The following is a 22,933-nucleotide window of genomic DNA, read 5'->3' on the forward strand; positions in this document are numbered from 1 at the left end:
ACAAATTAAGCTTACCAAAAACAAAGATGGAAGTTGGATGAGATTCTTGCCACAAAACACCACAAATCAGCTCTACACTTTCCAAATTTTGTGGAACACAAGTTGTGTTGATCACCTAGGTTATAAAAAAAGTGCGTGTAAATTTTCTGGGTCGTCTGCGAAAAATAACCGCGGATACACCTATGTTTCGCGTAAAAAAGCGCGGAAGATATAGTGTCCGCGATTATTTTATGCTGGTACTTAAAAATCTAATCTTTTGTCCCGACCGTTGGTTCATCAATCCAACGACTGGAGAGCTGTGTGTCAAATAATTGTATTGTCAAGGAACATGACCCTTTTATTATTAGACTTGAGTTGACGCTAGCTGAACCTCTTCCTCGATGCAGCAGTTAAAACACTAATCTCTTGCTCAATCGGCACTGATCATTTGACGCTCTCACACGATGACTGACTTGAATCATCTCTTCATTTCTCTCCTCCTCCTAGTACTTGTGTCACTCACTCTCTGCTCATCAGCAACAGCCCACCAAAACGAACAAGATACTCCCATAACTAGATTCCAACGCTACCTAAGAATCAAAACAGCTCACCCTACTCCAGATTACACTTCTGCCATCAATTTCTTAACTCAACAAGCTCAATCCATCCCCAATCTCCAAATTAAAACTCTCTCTTTCTCATCTTCTCCACATCACATCAAACCCCTCCTCCTCTTGACTCTCCCTGGCTCAAACCCTTCTCTACCTTCCATTCTATTCAATTCCCACATCGATTCCGTCCCTGCTGAGCCCGACAAGTGGATTCACGACCCTTTCGCCGCCACTTTGACACCGGAGGGCAAGATTTATGCCCGGGGAGCACAAGATGATAAGTGCATTGGGATGCAATACTTGGAAAGTCTCAGGAATATTCAAAAAGATCCGAACTTTAAGATGCCCATCAGGACTATTCATGTCAGTTATGTTCCTGATGAGGAGATTGGTGGGTTTGATGGGATGATGAAGTTTGTGGAGTCTAAAGAGTTTAAGGATCTGAATATTGGGTTCATGTTGGATGAGGGCCAGACTTCGATTAATGATGAGTTTAGAGTGTTTTATGCTGATAGAGCACCTTGGAATTTGGTGATCAAGGCCAAAGGGAATCCCGGTCATGGGTCTAAGTTGTTCGATAATAGTGCTATGGAGAATTTGATGAAGAGTGTGGAGCTTATGACCAAATTTAGGGAATATCAGTTTGATTTGGTTAAGGATGGATTGAAGATGACTTCTGAAGTTATTTCGGTGAATCCTGTTTATTTGAAAGCGGGTACTCCTTCCCCAACTGTAAGTTCTATCTTGATAAGCTAGGATACCTTAACAAACTTAAGGGGCCGGTATATAAAAAATCTGATTCAAAGATTTGTGTGTGAATGCTTAATAGAATTTTAAAGGTTAAAAACTGGATGTATAATCAAACCTCTTTTATACTACATAGTCTAGTTATTGTGCTTATTTGATCTGGCTGTTTTTGAATCTTGGATAGATCTGTTTGTATTAATAGAATCTACAAACTTAATGTGTGCAGGGATTTGTGATGAATATGCAACCATCTGAGGCAGAAGCAGGGTTCGATGTACGATTACCACCAACAGCTGATTCGGATATGTTAAAGAGAAGGATTACTGAGGAATGGGCACCAGCCATTAGGAATATGACATACGAGGTGATAACTTTATTTTTGTTTATTTTAATGTGGTTTTATTGAGTCTAATCCTTGCTTTGCCCTTAAAACATCTTAAGAATAGGAGGGAATAAGATGAGGGGAGGTGTGATCATTGCATAGTTTTGGATTGAGTTGTTTAATAAGGTTATACATTAGGTTGTTGTATGTCTGTTTAGATTACAGTACAAGGTAAAAAAAATTCTCTTGTGGAGTACAGCATCAGGTGTTTTATAATTGCCAAGTACTTAATCATGTTAAGACTTGTAATAAGTGTGAGTTTGAACAACCAACCAAGCTCACACAAATAACACCAATTGGAGACACAAGAATGCAACACATGAATGTCACCTTGAGCCAGGGCCACCCCAATTGCCCAGCAGCTTCCAAACACCTTACTATCAACCACAAATGCAAAACCTCATTAATTATTACCCAAGCAGTATGGAAGGATTTCACAATGTCAGCAACTTCAGAACTGCTGTAGAAAAGAGGGAGGAGAGACTAGAACGAGTGAGGTAGATGAATTATGTTTGTTTTTTGGCGTTTATAGTCATTAAATTGTCAGTTTGAAACTCCTTGTCCACAACTTCCTGGCGCGCAATGCTTGCCCGTACAGAAGTAAACCTTTTACACGATAATGTATAATGTAAGAAACTACTTTTTACTGCAACATAGAGCACACAACCAAAGCTCCGGTGAGAAGAATAGTTAATTAATGTTAGTCAATCCTTCCGGTTTAGTATCTTTCTGTTACCTAATCCTTCACTACTGTATATATCTTTCCAAAGCTCCGGTGAGGAGATTAGTTAATCAGGTGTTTTATTGTTGCCAAGTACTCAATCATGTTCTTATTTAGCAAAAAAAAAGTAAAAAAAAAGTACTCAATCATGTCAAGACTTGTAATAAGTGAGTTTAAACAACCAACCAAGCTCACACACATAACACCAATTGGAGACACAAGATATGCATGACTTAGTCAATGTGACTACCTACTGGTAGAGCTGGCCAAACGGGAGGTTCGGCCCGACCCGAACCGGCCCGAACCGCCATTTTATCCAGCACGGCACGTGTTTTAACGTCCCGGTTCAAAACCGGCACGAACCGTTACAATAAACATGCCGAATACGGGTTTAAAAATCTGAAACCGTGAACCGTATAAACCGGCCCGGCATGGACCGCCAACCCGAAATGAACCGCCGAACCGGCACAGCCCGCTAACCGGCACGGCCTGTCTGTCAGTTTCAGTTTTTTGCAGAGTTGGGGTTATCCAGTCTTTAAAATCCGACATATGTTAACTATTTTACCTGTTTTATAATTTCTATTGCTTTTATTTTTGTTTGTTTTTGTTTTGATTGTGTTAGTTTTTATTTTGATTTTACAATTCGATTATTCTTTAGTTTTAAGTTTTAACTTGATTTTGTATAAATTGTTAGTTTTTCAAATTTGAAAACAAAGATAAAAAAATCCTATTAAATTAAAGATATAATAATCATTAGTTTTATAATTGTAATAATTATACTAATTAGTTCACAATTTATTAAAAATTAATTTAAACAATAACATTAAACTAAAATAAATTTAAAAGCTAATATCATATAAAAATTTATTATCAATTTTCTAAAATTATCAAAATTTACTAAGTTATTAAATTATATACACTTGCTCTTGTTATCAGAAAAACAAAAAAAAATTGAAATTGAAAATAAAAAAGACAAAACTAAGTCTTGTGACACTAGCCACATTCTGTCCACATTCACTCTACGCATAAATCACACACCACCATTCACCAACACCAAGTCAACTTGAACCGTCATACTAAATCGACTCACCAACCCGCGAACCTGCGCAGCCCGTCTAAACCGTCAAACCCATCATTCACGGTTCCGGTTCTCCTCTTTGATAGACCGGCACGGCCCGGCCCGGCACGTCTGTACAATCGGGCCGGTTACGGGTTCTCCTGGAATCAAACCGAACCGTTGTTGAACCGGCCCGGCCCGCCCGATCCGCCCGATCCGCCCGTTTGGCCACCTCTACCTACTGGTGCAACAAGAGTTTTACTGTTGAGGAATTTCTGTGTAGCAACTCAAGTTTTACCAACATTTTTATATATAAACCTAGCATAATACATACTAGCCTATAGGCTATAACCCGTGTAATGCACGGGTGTATATTACTGGTTAATAATTTTTTTATATATGTTTAAATAATAACTGATTTTAATATGTTGTTAACGGGATTCGAATCTTATAGTTTTAGTGGATTCTTAGTGAAATATTAAAAATTTCAATGTAAATGATCCAACGGTTATAGTTCACTGTATAGGACTACAAACCAACGACCAAACTTTTGCATGTTTGGCTTTAATATAGTACTAGCTTTAAATTCACACGAAGCACGGTCGAGTATATAGTTTGAAATTTTTATTTGTAATTTAATGTTTAACATTATTTTGATGGCATTTTAGTATTCATGATTTGAAGTTTGATTAAAATATATTAGCCGACTGATTATATTTTATTTTTTGAAAATTTAGCTTTTACAATATTCTTTTTACATTGTAAATCGGTAGTATAAACAATAAATATTTTTATTATCTATCTGTAAATGTGTTTCTAATATTAATATGTGATAATGTGTTTTCCGTTTAATTTCAAATCAAATATTTCATTTTGTAAGGAAAAAGATATTATTTACTCCCCCCGTCCCTCTAATTCATTCACAATTTTTTTTCGTTGCTTAACACGCATTTTAAGGTACATATAAAATAAAGTTTCGTAATTTATTTTTAAAATTTTCATTTTTTATATAAATATTTAAACATTAAATTTCTATACAGAAAAAAGTTAAAATAATTTTTGGAACTACACTTTATACGAGTCTTAAATTGAGTGCCAAGTCCTTGTCTCCCAAGATAAGGAAATTAGCCGAGACAGAGGGAGTATCATGTATTGGCTTCTTATTTGTTTGTTTGTTTATATTAGAGTCCGGTTTGTATTAGAGCAGACAACGTTAGAGTTACAAAGGGTTACATGATGATTTGTGTTTGTCATGAAGTAGAATACGTTAAAGAAGAGTTATATGATGGTTCGGGTTTGTTTTTTGATTAGAGCACGTTATAATGAGACATGCGGGTCTGTCTCTCATAGTTTATATTTGTTTTTTTTTAATATATAAACCATGCAAAGCACAAATGATTGTATAATTAAAATATTTATATTTATAATTTAATTTTTAACATCATTATAATTTTTTATATGAAAAATTAAAATGTGTTGAAATTTGATTAAATATTATTGACAAAGTGATTATGTTTTCTTTTATATTTTATCCTCTATTTATAGGTATTTTTTAATATAAGTATATGTTTGATAGTAGTTTTACCTTTTTTTATTTTTAACTAATTATAAATTATATTTTTTATTTCTTCATTTATAATAAAAAGAATATTATTTATCTTGTATCGTATCGGTTACATGATAACTTAATGTTTATCTTGGAGCGCAAGACCTTAGAGGTAAGAAGATTCACGCTTATTTATATAATTTTTTTAGTTGATTTCAGTTGAAGTAGAATACATCGATTTATAAGTATATCCTAATATTAATATGTGTTAGTGATAGTAGTTTTTTTTTAACTAATTATAAATCATATTTTTTATTTCTTTATTAATAAAAAAATATTATTTAGCTTGCATGAGTTACATAACAACTTAAAAAGATAATGATGGAGTTTTTGTCTTGTAGTACATTTCACCCGTGTTTTTAATCTTTGAAACTTTTTTGATGTAAGAGTAAGAGAACTCATGTTGTAAACTTACAGTTAGGAAAGGAGGAGAGTTTTTTAATGTTGGAATTTTTTCTAAGGTTAATTGAGAGATGAGCAAAAAAACATAACAAAAAAAAAACATAACCAAAATTTATATTTAGAAGATAGCAACGAAACGATACTAATGGTGTTAAAACCCTCCGCAAACCCCACTACCTTGAGAATGCAACACATGAATGTCACCTTGAGCCAGGGCCACGCTAATAGCCCAGCAGCTTCCAAACACCTTACTCTCAAACACAAATGCAAAGTCTCATTAATTAATACCAAGGATTGCACAATGTCAGCAACTTCAGAACTGCTGTAGAAAAGAGGGAGGAGAGACTTGAACGAGTGAGGTAGATGAATTAATGTTTGTTTTTGGCGTTTGAAGTCATTAAATTGTCAGTCTGAAACTCCTTGTCCATAGCTTCCTGGCGCGCAACGCTTGCTCCTAGAGAAGTAAGCCTTTTACATGATAATGTGAGAAACTAATTTTTACTGCAGCATAGAGCACACAACCAAAGCTCCGGTAAGGAGATTAGTTAATTAACCTTAGTCAATCCTTCTGGTTTAGTATCTTTCTGTTACCTAATACTTCTCTACTGTATATTTCTTTCCATTGTGGTTGTGATTCAAGCTGTTAATCATATTTTCTTGCATAGTCTAGGTAATCAGTGACTACCTGTTTTTTGGTTCAACCTTCAAGTTCTAGAAAGAGCCTCTTGTGGTCGATATATAAGATTATCTTAGAAAAACTTCTAAAGGTGCCGAACTAAATCTTTAAAAATTTAGGGCTCGATTGCATAATAATATGATGAATCTTTGGTTTTGTAAATGACTGCTTGAAAGTAATCGAGTATAAGTTCAGAGTTGAGCATCTTTCATTGCCTTTTACAACCAAACCTAGTATAATTGTGCACAAATTTTCTTAGCAATGTGCCTCTATAGATTCACCTTAATTTACAAGGTAACATCTGATACAAAATAACAAGAAACCTAATGCTTCATTTGGTTGGGAGGAATGAAAGAGATGAGATTATTAAATGGAATGAAATATGTGTTTTGGTGTAGATAAGTATTCATGGTTTCATTGCCACATATCTAAATGCTCATATTTTCTCATAACAGACCTAATTATACCAAATTTACACTCTGTTTTCTTGACCCTTCCTTCTTTCAGTTCTTCCCTCCCGCCACTATCTTTTTTCAATTTCATTCGAAGTCTGACCCTCGTGAGGCGCAAAATTGTAGAGTTCTGGTATAGAGAAACACAAACTACATTGTCGTCACAGGCAAAGAAGTATTTTTTGACGCATACTGCTCTCTGAAATAATAAGAGTTGGGAAGTAATATATTCATAACAACAAATCTGAATAGCTATTCGAAAAGAATCACTGACATAAATCTTCTGTAGCAACCCGAAGATGCTTCTGGAAACTAGATTAAAAGTTTGAGAAGGGAAACTTATAAAAAATTAGCAATTTTCTTTTAGTCATTGGAGTTCCGAAGCGACAACATAAATACTACGTAGTACCATTCTTTCATTACCTTTATACTCTGACCTCAAAGCATATAAAACTAACATTGACGTCATGAGATACTACACAAGTACAAAAGGTCCTCAATCCTCATATCACAGAGTTAATAATCGAACATCTCTCCATCACAGAAAAAGGCACAAATTTTTTGCAAGCTCGAGTGTTTATTTTATTTTTATAGTTATTATTTTGGTGTGTTAGAATTGCACCGAAATAGTTGGTCGAACATTAACTGCCACCTACAGTACAAGACACTGAAACCCTTCGCATGTGTTTCAAACTCACAGGTAGACTACCATTACAAACCTTATATTGGTATCTAATCCAATAGGTGTGTAGGTGCTCATTCAAGATTTCAATAAGACTGTATTGCACGATATTCTATTCATGCCCTTTGTTCATTATCTGTAGATTATACAGCTCTATCATGTCTTACTTTGGTGTATCTTGGATCATACTGATTTAGTTTAGTGGACTAGAACGATTCTGCTTAGGAGTTGGAAGATTTAGTTTCTGTATGTGGTAAAGCTGACTCATTAGGTTATTATGCTTTTCATGATCAAATGTCTCCATATGGTTTGTTTCAATAGGATTTACTGTTAGACAAGTTAATACTTTATCCTTCCCTCCCAGAGTCTAATTTATTTTTCACGATATAAAAATCAAGATTATAGTACTTCTATTTTGAGAAGATTAGAATATAATTTAAGATTCTGTAGAGTCCCTTTTCGTTAACACCTTAAGGGTTTTAGATGGATTGGTAACTTAACATCATAGCTCGATCTGGTAACTTAACCGGTAATATCATTTTTTCTTGCTTCTGATCATAATGGGAATTTATTTCTGCACTGCATTGTTCCTGCTAATCTTAGTTTCAATATACTAGATAACTCACAAAGGGCCGTTGAGAGATTATACTGGTCGACCATTAGTTACACCCACAAATAGTTCCAATCCTTGGTGGTCTGTTTTTGAGCAAGCTGTCATAGCAGCTGGTGGCAAACTAGCAAAACCAGAAATTTTAGCTTCTACTACAGATGCTAAATACCTGAGGCAGATAGGCATCCCCACTTTTGGTTTCTCCCCAATGAAGAACACACCCATCTTACTTCATGACCATAATGAGGTCAGACAAATTTTGCAATCCATCCTCTTATGTTCATGTACAACTCAAACTCCCATAGCTAATATATTTGTCTCCTATATTTAAACTGCAGTACTTGGAGGTTTCTGTGTATCTGGAGGGAATTAAGATCTACGAATCAATTATGAAAGGATTAAGTTCGTTTGAGGGGGATACTTCTTGAAAATTTAATTTTTGAAAGAATTTTGATTCTGAGCTAGATAACACTTTAGTTCGTCACAGCAGTAATTTCGCTGGACATATATCACAGCAATGTGGAATAAGCCTGATTCCTTTTATGCTTTCAGTCATATTTGATTTTGACCAAAAAAATGGACATTTGAATCAGTGTACACTGAATTTAGTTGTATCATTAATCAAAAACATGGTGGAACATTCTTTGATTACATGGTAATGGTACTACAGATACTTTTATTACAGATATTTTTACCTAATATCTGTAACTAATAAGAACATTATATAAGTCTCAGTAGATTTAAACTTAATTTAATACAAATCTTCATGAACATTTCTGTAGTAGTCTCATCCAATGTTATTATTTCGCTGGCATATACGATCTAGGTATACCATATACGTACTTTTGAAATTTCCTCTGCACTCTTGAATTGAAGTTTTTTTCTTGGTGAAATAGTGAGGTCGGCTCGAGTTGGTTTTCAAAGCTTTCCATTTGGTTAGTACATATTTTCTGTTTTTGCATTATTGATACGCAATTACACGACAAAATGTGTGTGTTTGCGTGTTTGTATTCAAACTTCTATAAGTATAGATGTATGCTGAGCCATAGCAGAATGTGGCTTCAGTTACAGTACTAAACCTCTTGGTTCAAGTAAAATTCGAAGAGACTGAAATCAGAATAATAGGTAAAGTGAATCCTATATTTCGCGAAGGACTTTAGATATATCAAGTGGAATATTGGAATTTTACAATTTTCGCTAACATATATCTGCACACTCCAGAAGAAAGCAGAAGCGATAAGCAAGAATGCGCAGATATGGGGGAGAACCGGATATCTGGATTTCTCAGACATCTCCGTGCATTGGACAATATGGTCATGGGTTTTCAGTAGTAACAAAGTGCCCTGCGACTGTAAGAACTTAGCATGCAACATAAATGAGTGCACTCTAGCCCCCTATCCTGTAACTTCTTTCAACAGTTTGCACACTCAATTGTCACTCAACTTTGTGTACTGTCCTGTAGCACTCACTACTTTCTTTTGTAAAGGGTTGAGGTATAATGCGAAAAGAGGCAAACTTGAGTAATTATGATAGTAAGGATTTTCTGAGTTCTGTATGTTGCTATAAGTGCTCCAGAAATAGCAAGTGTCGTTGACATACTCTAGATTAATGTAGGATATTGGCAAGACTGTAATGAAGTTTTTGATTTCATGCTCTTTGCTCCGTTTCCATAGATACTAGAGTTCCACTATGTCTCACTTTTGGTGTTTCTTGGATCATGTCGTGGACAAGTAGGGATAATGTGGAGGAGCTTTATATGTACGGATCTCGTTTTATGCTCTGTGGTTTAGTTGGTGAGACCAGAATAATTCTGACGAGGTGTTAGAAGATCTGGTTTTAGAATGCCTCGTGAGTGTCAGATATTACCATGTGCTTTCATTCCACAATATTTACCATTATACAATTTATTTTATTTTCTTTGTTTTGTCCATCATATATACACTTCTTCCCCTCTAGGAGAGTGGGAGTCTAACAAACTCAGTAAACAATCTGAGATGATATTACTTGTATCTCAGAAATGATGTTTTTATTTTTCTTGCTTCTAGTAATACTAGAAATTAATTATGCGATACACCAGATTACGCAGAAAGGGCCGCTTAAAGATTTTACTGGCCGCCCCATGATGACATCCACAAACAATTCCAATCCCTGGTGGCCTGTTTTCAAGGAAGCTGTCTTGGCAACTGGTGGCAAACTCGGAAAGCCGGAGATCTTATCTTCTACTACTGATGCTCGATTCATGAGGCAGATGGGAATCCCTACTCTTGGTTTCTCCCCTATGAAGAATACTCCCATCTTACTTCATGACCATAATGAGGTCAGACAAATTTTGCAAACCATCGCAGTATATGTTTTTGTACTACTCAGGCTCTTAAATATTGCTGACTTATTTGCCTCTCCAAATATAAACTTTCCAGTACTTGGAGGCTTCTGTGTATTTGGAAGGAATTAAGGTATATGAATCGATTATGAAAGCATTGAGTTCGTTCGAAGGGGTTACTGAAAATGCAATATCCAGAGAATCTTGATTACAGGTTTGGTTACACTTGACTTATATGTCACATTTGTAATTTCATTAGTGATATCACTTCTATGGAAACTCTACTTGTAATTGAAAGTAATAGAGTGTTATAATATTTGATTGTCAATTGTATTAGCATACAGTGAATTCAGTTGTATCGGGTACCGACGCTCAATGGATGTTGGGGATGAAGGGGTTTTTTCCTTGTTCTTGGTGAAACAGTGAAGTTGGCTTGGTGAGCTTCCTAAAGCTTTCCTTTGGTTTTATGCATTATGGAGATATAAGATACTATGTGTTCATCTTAATATCTTGTACTCCCTCTGTCTCATTTTAACTGATGTTTGACTTTCTAGCACGTATATTGAGATGTAAAAAAATAATATCTACACTTAATAAAATAATTCAATTCTTATATCAAATAAAAGTTTAGGTTCTAAACTTTATTTGATATAAATTTTATAAAAAATTATTATGTTTAGATGTGATTTTTTTAACATCTTAAAATACGTGTAAAAAAGTCAAAAGCAGTTAAAATGGGACGGAGGGAGTATATAGTTATGCAAATGATACAGCTGGTTTTATACGTGTATAGAGTCATAGGCAGAATGCTGACTTGAGTTGCAGTTGTAGAATTTTAGGGTCAAAGTAAAATATAGTGATACAAATTCAAGGCAGGACAAGAGGTGAAACCCGTATTTCTCGACAGGCTGTGGATAAGAAAACACCGGAAAAGGAGAAACTTTCAACCTTTGCTGACAGAATTATGGTCCTATAATAAGCAAACATATTACAATATTTTTATATTTGTTTTATTATGTTTTTTTGGGCATTGGTTCCGACTTCCGAGTATCACAACGTTAAGCAACAATGCTCTAAATATCAATTCCGGAAAATATGATCTTAAATATCACTTTTTAATGTTACTTCGTGTAATGTTCATGGTCCTGTTTCAGAATTAACGGTTAGCTGTTAGCGGATTGAATTGAAATAGATGTTTTGACCAACTGATTGAAATAGATGTTTTGACTAGCAGATTGAATTAGCGGTTTTTTGGAAAACTTTTTGGTAAATAGGTGTTTGAAACGCATACCACAAACTCTAACCCGAAAAGCTTTTCAAAATAATTTTTTAAAAATTAGCTTTTTGAGCTCAAACCTCTATTTCAACTGCTAACTATCAAACACCAACATTAGCAGATTGAAATGGTCAAAACTCTAAAACACCCTATATCTCTAATTTATCCCAAACCTTTTAACTTCCAAATGCGACTTATGTTTTTTTTTAAAACGCTACTCCCTCCGTCTCTTAATACTGTTTGCCTTTATCACGTTTGCCAACACGTACTTTTGATCGTTAATATCTTTAATTTCGTATTAGTATTAAATATAAAAACTTCACCGTATTAAAGTACTCGTGAATACGAATCCAACAAGATCACTCGTGACTATATTTAGTATTATAGATTAGACGTAAATTAGTAATTTGTCTCATGATATGAACAGTCCCAACATTTCAAACGGGAAAAGTAAATAGAAACAGAGGGAGTAGTGTTTATTTCTTATTTAGCCCAAGACCATAAGAAAAATACATCTAAATCTTAGAAATTTAACTCTAAATGATATAACTTGTAGGTTAAGATGTTACTTTATCTAGAGTTTCAAGCCCAAGTCCAGGTAAAATCACTCTTATAATGCTATCTTTTAGAACGCTATATCGTGTAGCGTTTTATCCTTATAACTGAACGGTACATGATGCGGCGTGTTAGAGGTATTCAACGCCATTTTTTCAGAATCTTTTTTATATTTTTTGGTCATTCATAAATCACCTTGTTTAAAAAGGGGAAAAATATTTGTAGTATTAAAAAACTCTCCTCATCTACAATACGTGGAGGTACCTTATTCCTGCATTATTAAAAAGTTTCAAACACCAGAAATACCACCAGTGATGTATTATAAAACAACATAAGTGATCGTGTAACACTGATATAAGATAAATATAATTTTTTTATTATATATATAAAAATTTATAAAAAATACAATAATAATAGTTAGAAAATAAACAAAAAAAGAAACACTATCAATAACATATATTAATATTAAAAAATTTATAAATAGATGTATTTTATACAATTATTATTATCTGTACTATATACAAGAGTATATTACTTGCATCCTTGTGAATAGAGTAAGCCACCACACGTATCTCTACTTTATCTTTTGTGTTTTCCATCGATTGAGTGAACTCTGAGTCAAGATAAATCATTTCTAAAACACTCATTTGCTTGTGTTGTCAAATATTGAGCGCCATCCAAACGAAAAAAAACACCAAATTTTACTAGTTGATTGAAATACCATATCCTTCACAATTTTAAATGCCTTTTACAGCCCTCCTGGTAGACAGACATTCATCATCGATAATTGGATGACCCGTTACAAATTTCCAGTCAGTTGAGTTGCCAACGCACCATTTAACCTTTGTTAAAATGTGCAGCCGTAGCACAGGGACATGATCGAGATGATATAAATAGAACAGCTTGGTTTCCCACGTGTGTACATAACTAGTGTAGCATTGTGTATGAAATAATAAAAAAACAAGGGTTTGTCTAGAGTGCAGGGGCGGAACCAGGGGGGGCTAGCCCCGGCGCCAGCCCCGGTTGAGAAAATAATAATAAGTAAAATATATATTTTTTCAACTTTTTAGCCCGGGGACAAATTTAAAAATGATTATATATAAAAAAAATTAGCTCAAATTGAAATTACATTTCTCTGAAATGGACCAAGTTTTGTTAACAAATCAGCTGGATAATTTCATTTATGATGTGCAAAATGATAATAGTTTCTCTGAGTTTCAAAATATTGCAGAGCTTGCTATTAAGATGGTCGGAACACATAGAAATACAGCTTATCCTTTGGTTTACCGTCTCACTGGGTTAGCTTTAATTTTAACTGTCGCAACAGCTACTGTTGAAAGAGTGTTTTCTGTAATGAAAATACTTAAGACTTATTTGCGTAACAAGATGGGGATGAGTGGTTGAACGATAGCATGCTGGTTTACATCGAGAAGGTCATATTTAGATACATTGACGACGAAATTATCTTACAACGCTATCAAATTATGCAAAATCGTAGAGTTCAGTTGTAGTTTAGCCCGGGGTCGAAATTAATCCTGGTTCCGCCACTGCTAGAGTGTGTCCATGACCACATGCTAAGCATGGAAACTCATAAATTTGGTGTGTTTTGATTGGTGAGGTTGATGTGAATGCAGAAGGAGCCATATTATTAAAGGGGTGTAAGCCAATCAAAACAAAGAAAAACTATCAAATTTTGTGCTTATTGTGTGTCCATGAGCACACCATAGAAAAACCGAAAAAACAAATATACATGTAAGAGATTGAGTCAACAAGCTCTCTCCTCCTCCAAGATTATGTTGTCTGCAAAGCATTATCTATTTGTGCCACCCTTTGGATATGGTTTCTTTTTCCTGGAAACTAGCTACTCTAACCATTCTTCTCTCTTAGTTTCCTGGAAACTACTGATGGATGGTTCATTGAGCTTGCCCACATGGGTATTGCCTCATCATACTCCTACATTATCATGTAATTAGTACTGTACTACTGTATAAGATTCACTCTTCCAGTATCCACAACAAATAGAACTTCAACCCATATCCCCTTGACGCTACTGTTACGGCATGGAATCATCTCTGAGCTTTGGCAACCTCCCTCGGTCCCATTTTGTTCGAGCTTGTTTTAGTGGCGTGGTTTTTAAGAAATGATCCTTGACTTATTTTTAACCACAAAAAGAGAATTAGTAAATATCAAATGAGTGTAGTTTATCAATATACGGTTGTAATAATCTTAAAAAAAATATTTTAAATAGAGAATGTATTCTTTTTGAACATCCATGCACAAATAAGAAAGTATTTCAAATAAATTGCGACAGAGGGAATATAGGGGCGTTTGGCTGAGCTTAAAATAAGTGCTTTTTGCTTAAAATAAAAAAGTGAAGTAGAAGTCAAAAGCAAGTTAAAACTTATAAGTGATTAAACTGTTTGGGAAATAAGCAGAAGTCCTGAAATAAAAGCTAGCAATCCTAACTTCTTTTAAGTGCTTCTTAACTTTTTACACAAACGGTACAAAATAAGTACTTATAACTTATAAGCCCAGAAGTCGACTTATACTGGGCAACCAAACACCACCATAATCTTCAATATCAACTTAAATATTCAATATATAACTCGGTCCTAACTCCTACGTACGTATATGCGAGCTGGCACAATATTATGGTCTGAAAACCACACGGACCCAGGATTCAGCATTAATATTTGCAAACTAGCTAGGTTTTTCATACTTGCAGTGATGCATATCAGATGCAATGCATGCCAGCTGCGTACGGATGGTACGACTTCAATTTTGTCTATTAAATTATTGCAACAAAATGTCCCACCTCAAATAGGACAACTACTTTAATTTAAGGAGGATTTCTTCAAATAAATTTGTTATACTAAAATTAATTATTCTTCATATTACTAAATACATTTACTGATAGGAAACCTAAGTCCATCTTCTTATGTACTCCCTCCGTCTCTAAATACTTTTCATGTTTATACTTTTCACGTTTGCCAACACACATTTTTGATCGTTAATATCTTTCATTTCGTAGTAGCATTAAATATAAAAACTTCACCGTATTAAAATACTTGTGAATACGAATCTAACAAGATCACTCATGACTATATTTAGTTTTATAGATCAGAAGTAAATTAATAATTTGTCTCATGTTATGAACAGTACCGACATCACAAACAGGAAAAGAAAAAAGAAACGGAGGGAGTATAATTAAATTAGGAGAACAATTCCTTTTTTCTTCGACTTTTAATGTTTAAAATTTTATACAGAATAAGATAAGTTTCAAAAAAAATTATGAATCTGTATTTTAAGTAAACCAGAAATGAGAGGAAGCCGAGAAGTAATTTTATAATGATATATATATGAAATGAAGTTCTATCTTATATAGTTATATTTATACACCAGAAATAAAGAGGGAGTATATAAAAGTTGGCATGCACGTACGGATAGAGAATGATGTTTAATTAGTACTATAATTCGAAGTGAAAGAAATTTCGTGGAACTTCACCTAACGAAGTCTGTAATAAAACGGGAGTGTGGCATAGGCATGTGGTTAGTATATACTACTATTATACTACTCTCCGTCCCTATTTATCTGTCCATTTTTAATATTTTCACATATATTAAGAAAATTTAAGTTTGATAAGAAACTTCTAGCAATACCCTTATTTAATGCCTTAATGGTAGGAAAAATTGGTGGGCTTACTTCATTATTCAATACAAATTTAATGAATCAGTGAGTAATAGTCATGATATTTATAGCTAGAAGAATAAAATCAAAGACTCTTCACGTTTTTAGATGAGTTATTGGCATTAAACTAACATGTTTATCACGTTGAAAACATAAATAAGAGTAAAAATGAAATTTTTTGCTTTAGTTATATAAATGGACAGATAAATAGGGATAAGTTTTTACTTCTAAAGTGGACAGATAAATAGGGACGGAGGGAGTACTAGCATTTAATCAGGCCAATATTTAATTAGTTATGAAGAAATATAATTATATAATATTGTCAAGTAACCTGACGGGTCAACAAAAATCTGTGCAAATCATCCATGTCTCTCTAATCTTAGTATCTTACGTCTTATATCATAAATCATCCACTGCCATATGATTTAAATACTAGTACTAAGTTTTTTATGATTGTTATGTACGTACAGATTTAGAGGAAGAAGAGAGGATGGAGAGGGTAGTTGTACGGATTGACGACACCATTCTTGAATGTTATTCTACGTGTTTATCGGAAATGTAAACTTTTGATATATCAACATGCTTGCTTTTTACTAGTAATGTGGAGTTTATTTGGGTGTGCCTCCCAGATACACGTTAATGTAGAATATATATTTTAATCTCCCACATTTTTTGGTCGGAATTTATAATACAATACTTCTGTTTCATTTGTCTAACTCAGTTTTTCAACAGGAACCCCTGCTACGAGTAGCAATATTTATACTAATAATGTTTTCAACTGCTGTAAGATGTGTCACGGGCCTTCTAAGTCTGGATTTAACTAGTTCTCATGTTATATCGGAACCTTTTTGCTATAAACTGTTTCACAATAACCAAAAGCTGAGCAATTTGACACTTGGTCACCTCAAGACTTTGCTTTTTTGGCATGAACTATTCTCCCTCCGTCTCAAATTACATATCATGTTCGGTTTTCAACAAGCTAAATGGATCGATCTTTGATTGTAATAACAAAATATTTGTTTATTATTTCACAAAACAGAAAGTTACATTTTAAAATAGACTAAATATACATTTCAATAGTATAATTTTTTTTTACTTTTACAATTATATATATATAAATATATATAAATATATATATATATATATATATATATATATATATATATATATATATTAATTTGAGTCAAAATATAGTCAACTTGACTCAACAAAAGTCAAAGGGACATTTTTTTGGGACGAAGAGAGTATTGTGACTTGTCGAAATGTTATACAACAGGAGTTTTAGACTTGTTGACGATTCTATTTTACTACAAGTTTTGTAGTTACTACTAGAGTTATATGCAATTTGCACCCCTTAACTTTGGACAAAATGCACATTGCACCTAATAGTTTCGGATAATACACTTTGCAGCCCTATACTATTCAGCGCGCTACACTAAACACCCCTCAAGCTTGTTTCCGTTAAATCTTGACTGTTAACGTTAGTCAAAGGAGGGTATTAAGTCATTTTACACACAAAAACCCTGCTGTCGTTACCCCTCCCTTATTACATCAAAACTTAAACCTAAAAACCCGATCACACACACCAAATTACAGAGAAAAGCGAATTGAGCTAAAACCCGATTACAAGCATGAAAGGGAGATTCAGAGAGCTGAAGAATGGAGTCCCGGATGATGATGGGTTACCAGTTTATGAAGTCGTCAATGAGTTAGGTAATGATTTCGAGCACCCTTTTAGTGGTAGTATGTTCCTGGTGATATATGCATGCATATGTTAATGGTGGTCCCTTTATGTTTTTCGAATCTGAATAAAGTAATGTGAATTAGGGTTCTGTAATTGGTAGTATATTGATGTTAGGGTTCTTTAATTGGTATTATATTAATGGCAGTGGTCCCTAATTTATTTTATTCCTTTTTTGTATTGCTTCATACTGTAGTGGGTCCTCGATTCTATAGTTTAAAGATACATTATGGAGGTGATTTTGATGAAAGCTTTGAAAAATATAATGGTGGAAAGTATACCTATGTTGACTACATTCCTAAGGAAGAGCAGAACATTGTTGTGTTGGATGAAATAATGCAAGAGTTAGGACTGGAGAAGGGGTTTTATTCGATTTGGTATCACTTGCCTCAGACCAGACTCCATAATACAAATGTGATGCTGCTTGAAACAGATGGTGATGTCGAACATTTTGATGCAATGTTAGTTTGTTATTCTCATATTTTACACTTGTATGTCACTGTTACAAATCTAAGCTTCCAAGAGTTTCAAGACTTCTCTTTTACTCAATTTGAACTTGATGAGAGAGAGAGAAGGGTTGGTGAAATGAGAGAGTGTGCTTGTCGAAAGTGGCAACTTACAGGTATACCGTGCTTTCATGCTTGCGCGTGTATTTTTTTTAAGAAGGGCTCCTGGGAGGCCTAAAAAAAATAGAAGTAAAAAAAATGATTTCACAGTTGAGGCAAGAGCTTCTGACCCCACAATGTTAAAGAGAAAGGGAACTAGCTTAAGATGTGGAATCTGTCAACAATATGGTCACAATTCAAGAACTTGCAAAAAGAAACAGAAGGTATGTAATTTGCTTGAGTTCTGGTAATTTGCTTGTGTTCTGCTAACCATGCTTGAGTTCTTGAGTTCTTGAACTAGTAAAAATTTGCTTGAATTTTTAGGCTGACAATCAGGACAAGGAGATGGAAGAAGTGCTGGGTTTTGTTGGTGAGGAAGAAGTAGGTGGACTAGACAATTCCAAAAGAACACCTAGATGTAATTACTGCAAGGAGGTGGGACATAATACCAAGACATGCACTGCTAAGGTAATTTGCTGTAATTATGCACCTAGATGTAATTTGCTGTAAATATTCACCTCTCTCACATGTATTTATTTTCAGCAACTTGATGAGAGGAACAAAAGGAAAGAAAAAGTGGTTGAAAGTCAAGGATCTCAAACCACACACCAAATGGACAATACTAGCAACCCTACAGTTAATTCAAGCATTACAGGAACCACACATGGAGGTACTGCTAGACCATTTAAACCTCCAGCCAAAGTTGGACCTCTGGGTGTAGAAGCATCCTATGTTGGAAAGAAAAAGACCTTCACTTCTTTGAGGAATCTACAGAAGGCTGCAGTGATAAGGAAATATTCAGTTGGCAAGAAAGCTTGATCATTCTCTACTATGTATTAAGTTTCTCAGACTTTGTTTACGTCAGTTATTTTGCACATTACAACTATGTACTGCCAGTTATCTCAGTGCTTGTTTATGATACTTGGTTAACTTTTGGTACAATGATGTATTTAAGTGGTTAGCTTTTGGGACAATTATGTATTTGAATCATTTGCTTCGCAACATATCTATGGAAATATTCAGTTATTGAACTATATTCAACCGACTGCTTTTCATTCATGTTATTAAACATAGCAGCAAATCATTTTACAATATCAGTCTATTATCACTTCCCTTCAACATCAACCTTGTTACATATCATATAGGAAATAATTGCAGCTAGAATGAGGAGGGAAAAGCTCCAGGAACAATGGCAGCTTCCATGTTTCTTCAGAGCATTTTTGGCCAGTTTTGCTTCCAACTCCATCTTCTCTTCTTCAAGCTTGTTAATTCTTCGAAGTAGACCTGGGATGATAACTTGAGCTCTACTGCAAACAGGTTCCTCCAACCATCGGAACGACTTGTTGCACCTCCGATCAACACATGCCGCAAATCGCCTCCCCGGATTTGCTTGAGTCCATGATGTTTGTTGGATCACAACGTTGCCGCATAAACATTTCTCTGCCATTGTTTCAAGCTGTGCTAATGAAATGGAGGTGAAGAGGAAGAAGATAGAAACACTTCTGCTGTTTAATACACTGAAAAATATACATACAGGCATCATTTATAGGATAAAACTGAAAAATAGCCGTTGCAATACCCTTGGACAATTATACCCCTGCAAAATTTAACGTTAACAGAAGAACATGACGGAGAGGGTGTTTAGTGTAGCGCGGTTGAAAGTATGGGGTTGCAAAGTGTATTATCCGAAACTATTAGGTGCAATGTGCATTTTGTCCAAAGTTAAGGGGTGCAAATTGCATATAACTCTTACTACTATATGTGACTTTACGATAGCTTCTATGAGCTTGCTAAAAGTGAGTTCAATACAGTATTTCTCGCCTATATGATTGAAGCTTGAGTTTATACTGGGAGACTTTCTGCATATTAGAGATTTACGATATGACGTTTTAGTGGAATAGAAAACTTGTCGACAATTTTAGTTTGCGGTAATCATTTATACTTGTTGACATGTAATAAATTTTTAAATTGTCGACATCTGACTAAGAATAATTTTAACTTCAAAAGTTATTAGTTCCAAATTTTTATTCTTTAATGTGGAGTCATGATCAATATTATGAAATTTTTTTTCAAATCTTCTTTATTGAATTATGTTTTTTATGATGGGAGAAATCTTCTATTCTGATTTTATCCGATCTTAGAGACTATCACATAATTCATTTCGAACAGAAATAACTAGAAACAAACAATAAGAATTAGGTAGTCAATACGTCATAGTCTTGTTATCATATTGGCATGTTCAACAAGTGCAATCAACTCTAATTTTTTGACTGAATAAAATGAATGAGTTTTGGTAGGTAAATGGGGTGAATAACAAAGAAATAAGAGAGGGAAATATTTTGTGATGCAAAATAGGGTGGAGGTGTGAGGCTCACAAAATTAATTGAGTAACTTGAGTATTATAATGCTTGTAAACAAGATTAGGGGCTTATGAATAAAGCTAATCACTATGTGAAATTTTTTTATAAGAATTCGATGTTTTAGTTATATATATTACCAAAGTGAAAAATATGGATTAATCTGAGTTTTATGTAGAGTAGTATTATCATAACACAAGATATCGTCAAGTTGAGGTTTTAAAAAAAAAATTAACAATAGACAAAATACAAGTGTATGAAGTTTCTTGGGCTATCTGTACAAAGAACGATGTTAACTACTACCATGTCACAAGATGTTACAAGAGCTAAAACATATTACAGTTCATAATTTATATGATTGATGAAGGTGAAAAAAATCATAAATGAGATATTATACGATTTTCATAATAACTCAAATAGAGAACTAACTAAAAATAATTTCATTACCTACAAGAAATAGGCACAATTCTTTAATTTGGATGTTTGATGATAAGTTGATTTTTATGATAAAAAGATATTATTGTAAACTATGAGGGGAATGTAATATGGCTCATTCAGATTTTGGATAAGACTATATCTTATAGAAATTTTTTTAAAAAAATTTCTATGTTGATTGTGTCTCTTCAATGTAACATATATAGTATATTAATATTACATGTTCTTAATGTAGTGTGTGTAGTGTATTTTTACATGATTCTATGTTGGTCTTAATAAACTCATTTAAATAACATCAAATGATATATGGTTGATGTATTAAACAGGTGTTTGTTATCTATATGAAGGTACAGATTGTTGGAGTAACTCTTGAAAATAAAATGCACCATCAAATGAGTGGCTAAAGATCACTACTGATGATGCGGGTTATTGTTGGTCCTCGAATGTATTGCGCGCGCGCCGTGGGGGGGGGGGGGAGGGGGTTGAATGCAATACTGATAAATTTAAATCTTAATTCAACAACCAATTAAAGATTTAATTATATCAGCATAGTAAGGTGCAAACTAAGTTATGAACACTTGTAGTTTAACTTCACAAACTAAATGGTTTATTTATTTTGCTGTATTGCTACAACCTCGAAAAATAATTCTCGAGCTTCGTTCTCAAGAAATACACTTGTGTTTCACTTCTTTTGTGTTCTCTCTGTTTGATCTTCTCAGATTCACTAAACTTGCATTATGGCTCAAGCTTTGGTTCCTATACTTATATCAGAGTTTAACCTAACTTGGCCACCACAGGTTTCGCAGATCTATAAAGTAGACTTTCGCTTTTGCTGCTACTTTACAGAGTTTAGCCCATGCGACATTCCTAAAATGCTATTCAACAGTTGTTACATTGTATGAAAAGCAACCTAGGAACATACTATTTTGAGTACAACAGAAGTGAATGAATAGTGACTTGTCTCTTTTATAGGTAGCTATCCATGACTTTGTGTAGGGGTGTAATCGAGCCGAGCCGAGTCGAACACTGCCAGGCTCGGCTCGAGCTCGACTGAAAAGTTCGGGGCTCGGGCTCGAGTTCGAGTTCGACCGAGCCTTTAATTTCAAGTTCGAAGCTCGGCTCGTAAGCAGTTCGATAGGCTCGAGTTCGCTCGAAAGCTCGAATCGAGTCACTAAATATTGACAAAAACTTGAAATATGATTGGTTTGGCTCGAGTTCGATTCGATTAAATATATGAATTATAAATAAAATATTAAATATATTTGTAAATATATATTTATAATAAAATAATTAAAATATAGTAGAGGCTCGATAAGGCTCGCGAACCTTACGAGCCGAGTAATCTGAAGCTTGAGCTCAGCTCGGTAAAATATTCAAATAGCTCGAGCTCGAGCTCGGCTCGATTATTACCGAATCAAACTCGAATATTTTACGAGCCGAGCTCGAGTAGCTCACGAACCGTTTGGTTTGTTTACACCCCTAACTTTGTGTATACCTGAGCTTCAAGCTGTAGGCTTGGTAGGTCTGCTACAAAACATATTTTCTGCAGCATTCCTAAGATTGAACATCTTTATCTGCCACGGGATTGACTTAATGTAGAATCAAATCTAATCCAATATCTCCAGCGACAGTGACATAGAGACATCAGAACTTGCTGTCAAACAATGATTGGGATGACAGTGGCTTCCTGAATACACTTTGGGTAGGAACGTTAGTGTTCAGCTGTCATGCGAGCGGAACTTGCTGTCTGCGGAGTTTCAGCCAATGTTGATGTCAAATGCAAACTTGTTGTCATGACCTTGCAACTGTCTGCTTTGTGTAGTACTGTTGTCAACCATCTTGACAGTAGCAGTCTTTTATTCTTGCTGTCATTTATCTTCGCGCCTTGGGGCATGAACAATTGTGAATTGAACTTCTACCAAGTGTATAAACATTAAACGATACTACAAAGACATACTATGGCTGTGACAGTATGTTCTACTTAGATAAATCTAAGTACCTGAAAATGTTAAGTTGACTGCTGTTTATCAC

The 22,933-nt window shown here is 34.4% G+C and overlaps 2 protein-coding genes across 5 annotated transcripts; both read left to right on the top strand.

The window, feature by feature from the left end:
- The first annotated feature begins 347 nt into the window (after positions 1-347).
- On the top strand, positions 348-10,751 carry LOC108221895 (uncharacterized). Of its 4 annotated transcripts, none has more exons than XM_064093229.1 (5): positions 352-1,322; positions 1,564-1,701; positions 10,003-10,242; positions 10,343-10,459; positions 10,583-10,751. In XM_064093229.1, the coding sequence occupies exons 1-4, from the start codon at positions 444-446 to the stop codon at positions 10,451-10,453; spliced, it is 1,368 nt and encodes a 455-aa protein (XP_063949299.1). In that variant the 5' UTR covers positions 352-443; the 3' UTR covers positions 10,454-10,459; positions 10,583-10,751. The 4 variants fall into 4 exon arrangements, with proteins under 4 accessions (XP_063949302.1, XP_063949301.1, XP_063949299.1 ...); XM_064093230.1 differs by having other exon boundaries at positions 10,590-10,751; XM_064093232.1 differs by lacking the exon at positions 10,003-10,242 and adding an exon at positions 7,933-8,172 and having other exon boundaries at positions 348-1,322; positions 10,343-10,751.
- Positions 10,752-17,029: 6,278 nt separating this feature from the next.
- LOC108221907 (uncharacterized) lies at positions 17,030-19,000 on the top strand. Its single transcript, XM_064092875.1, has 4 exons — positions 17,030-17,477; positions 17,702-18,334; positions 18,435-18,578; positions 18,654-19,000. The coding sequence occupies exons 2-4, from the start codon at positions 18,143-18,145 to the stop codon at positions 18,927-18,929; spliced, it is 612 nt and encodes a 203-aa protein (XP_063948945.1). The 5' UTR covers positions 17,030-17,477; positions 17,702-18,142; the 3' UTR covers positions 18,930-19,000.
- Positions 19,001-22,933: the final 3,933 nt, after the last annotated feature.

This window comes from Daucus carota, chromosome 5 (assembly GCF_001625215.2).
Source record: "Daucus carota subsp. sativus chromosome 5, DH1 v3.0, whole genome shotgun sequence".
NCBI classification, from domain to species: Eukaryota; Viridiplantae; Streptophyta; class Magnoliopsida; order Apiales; family Apiaceae; genus Daucus; species Daucus carota.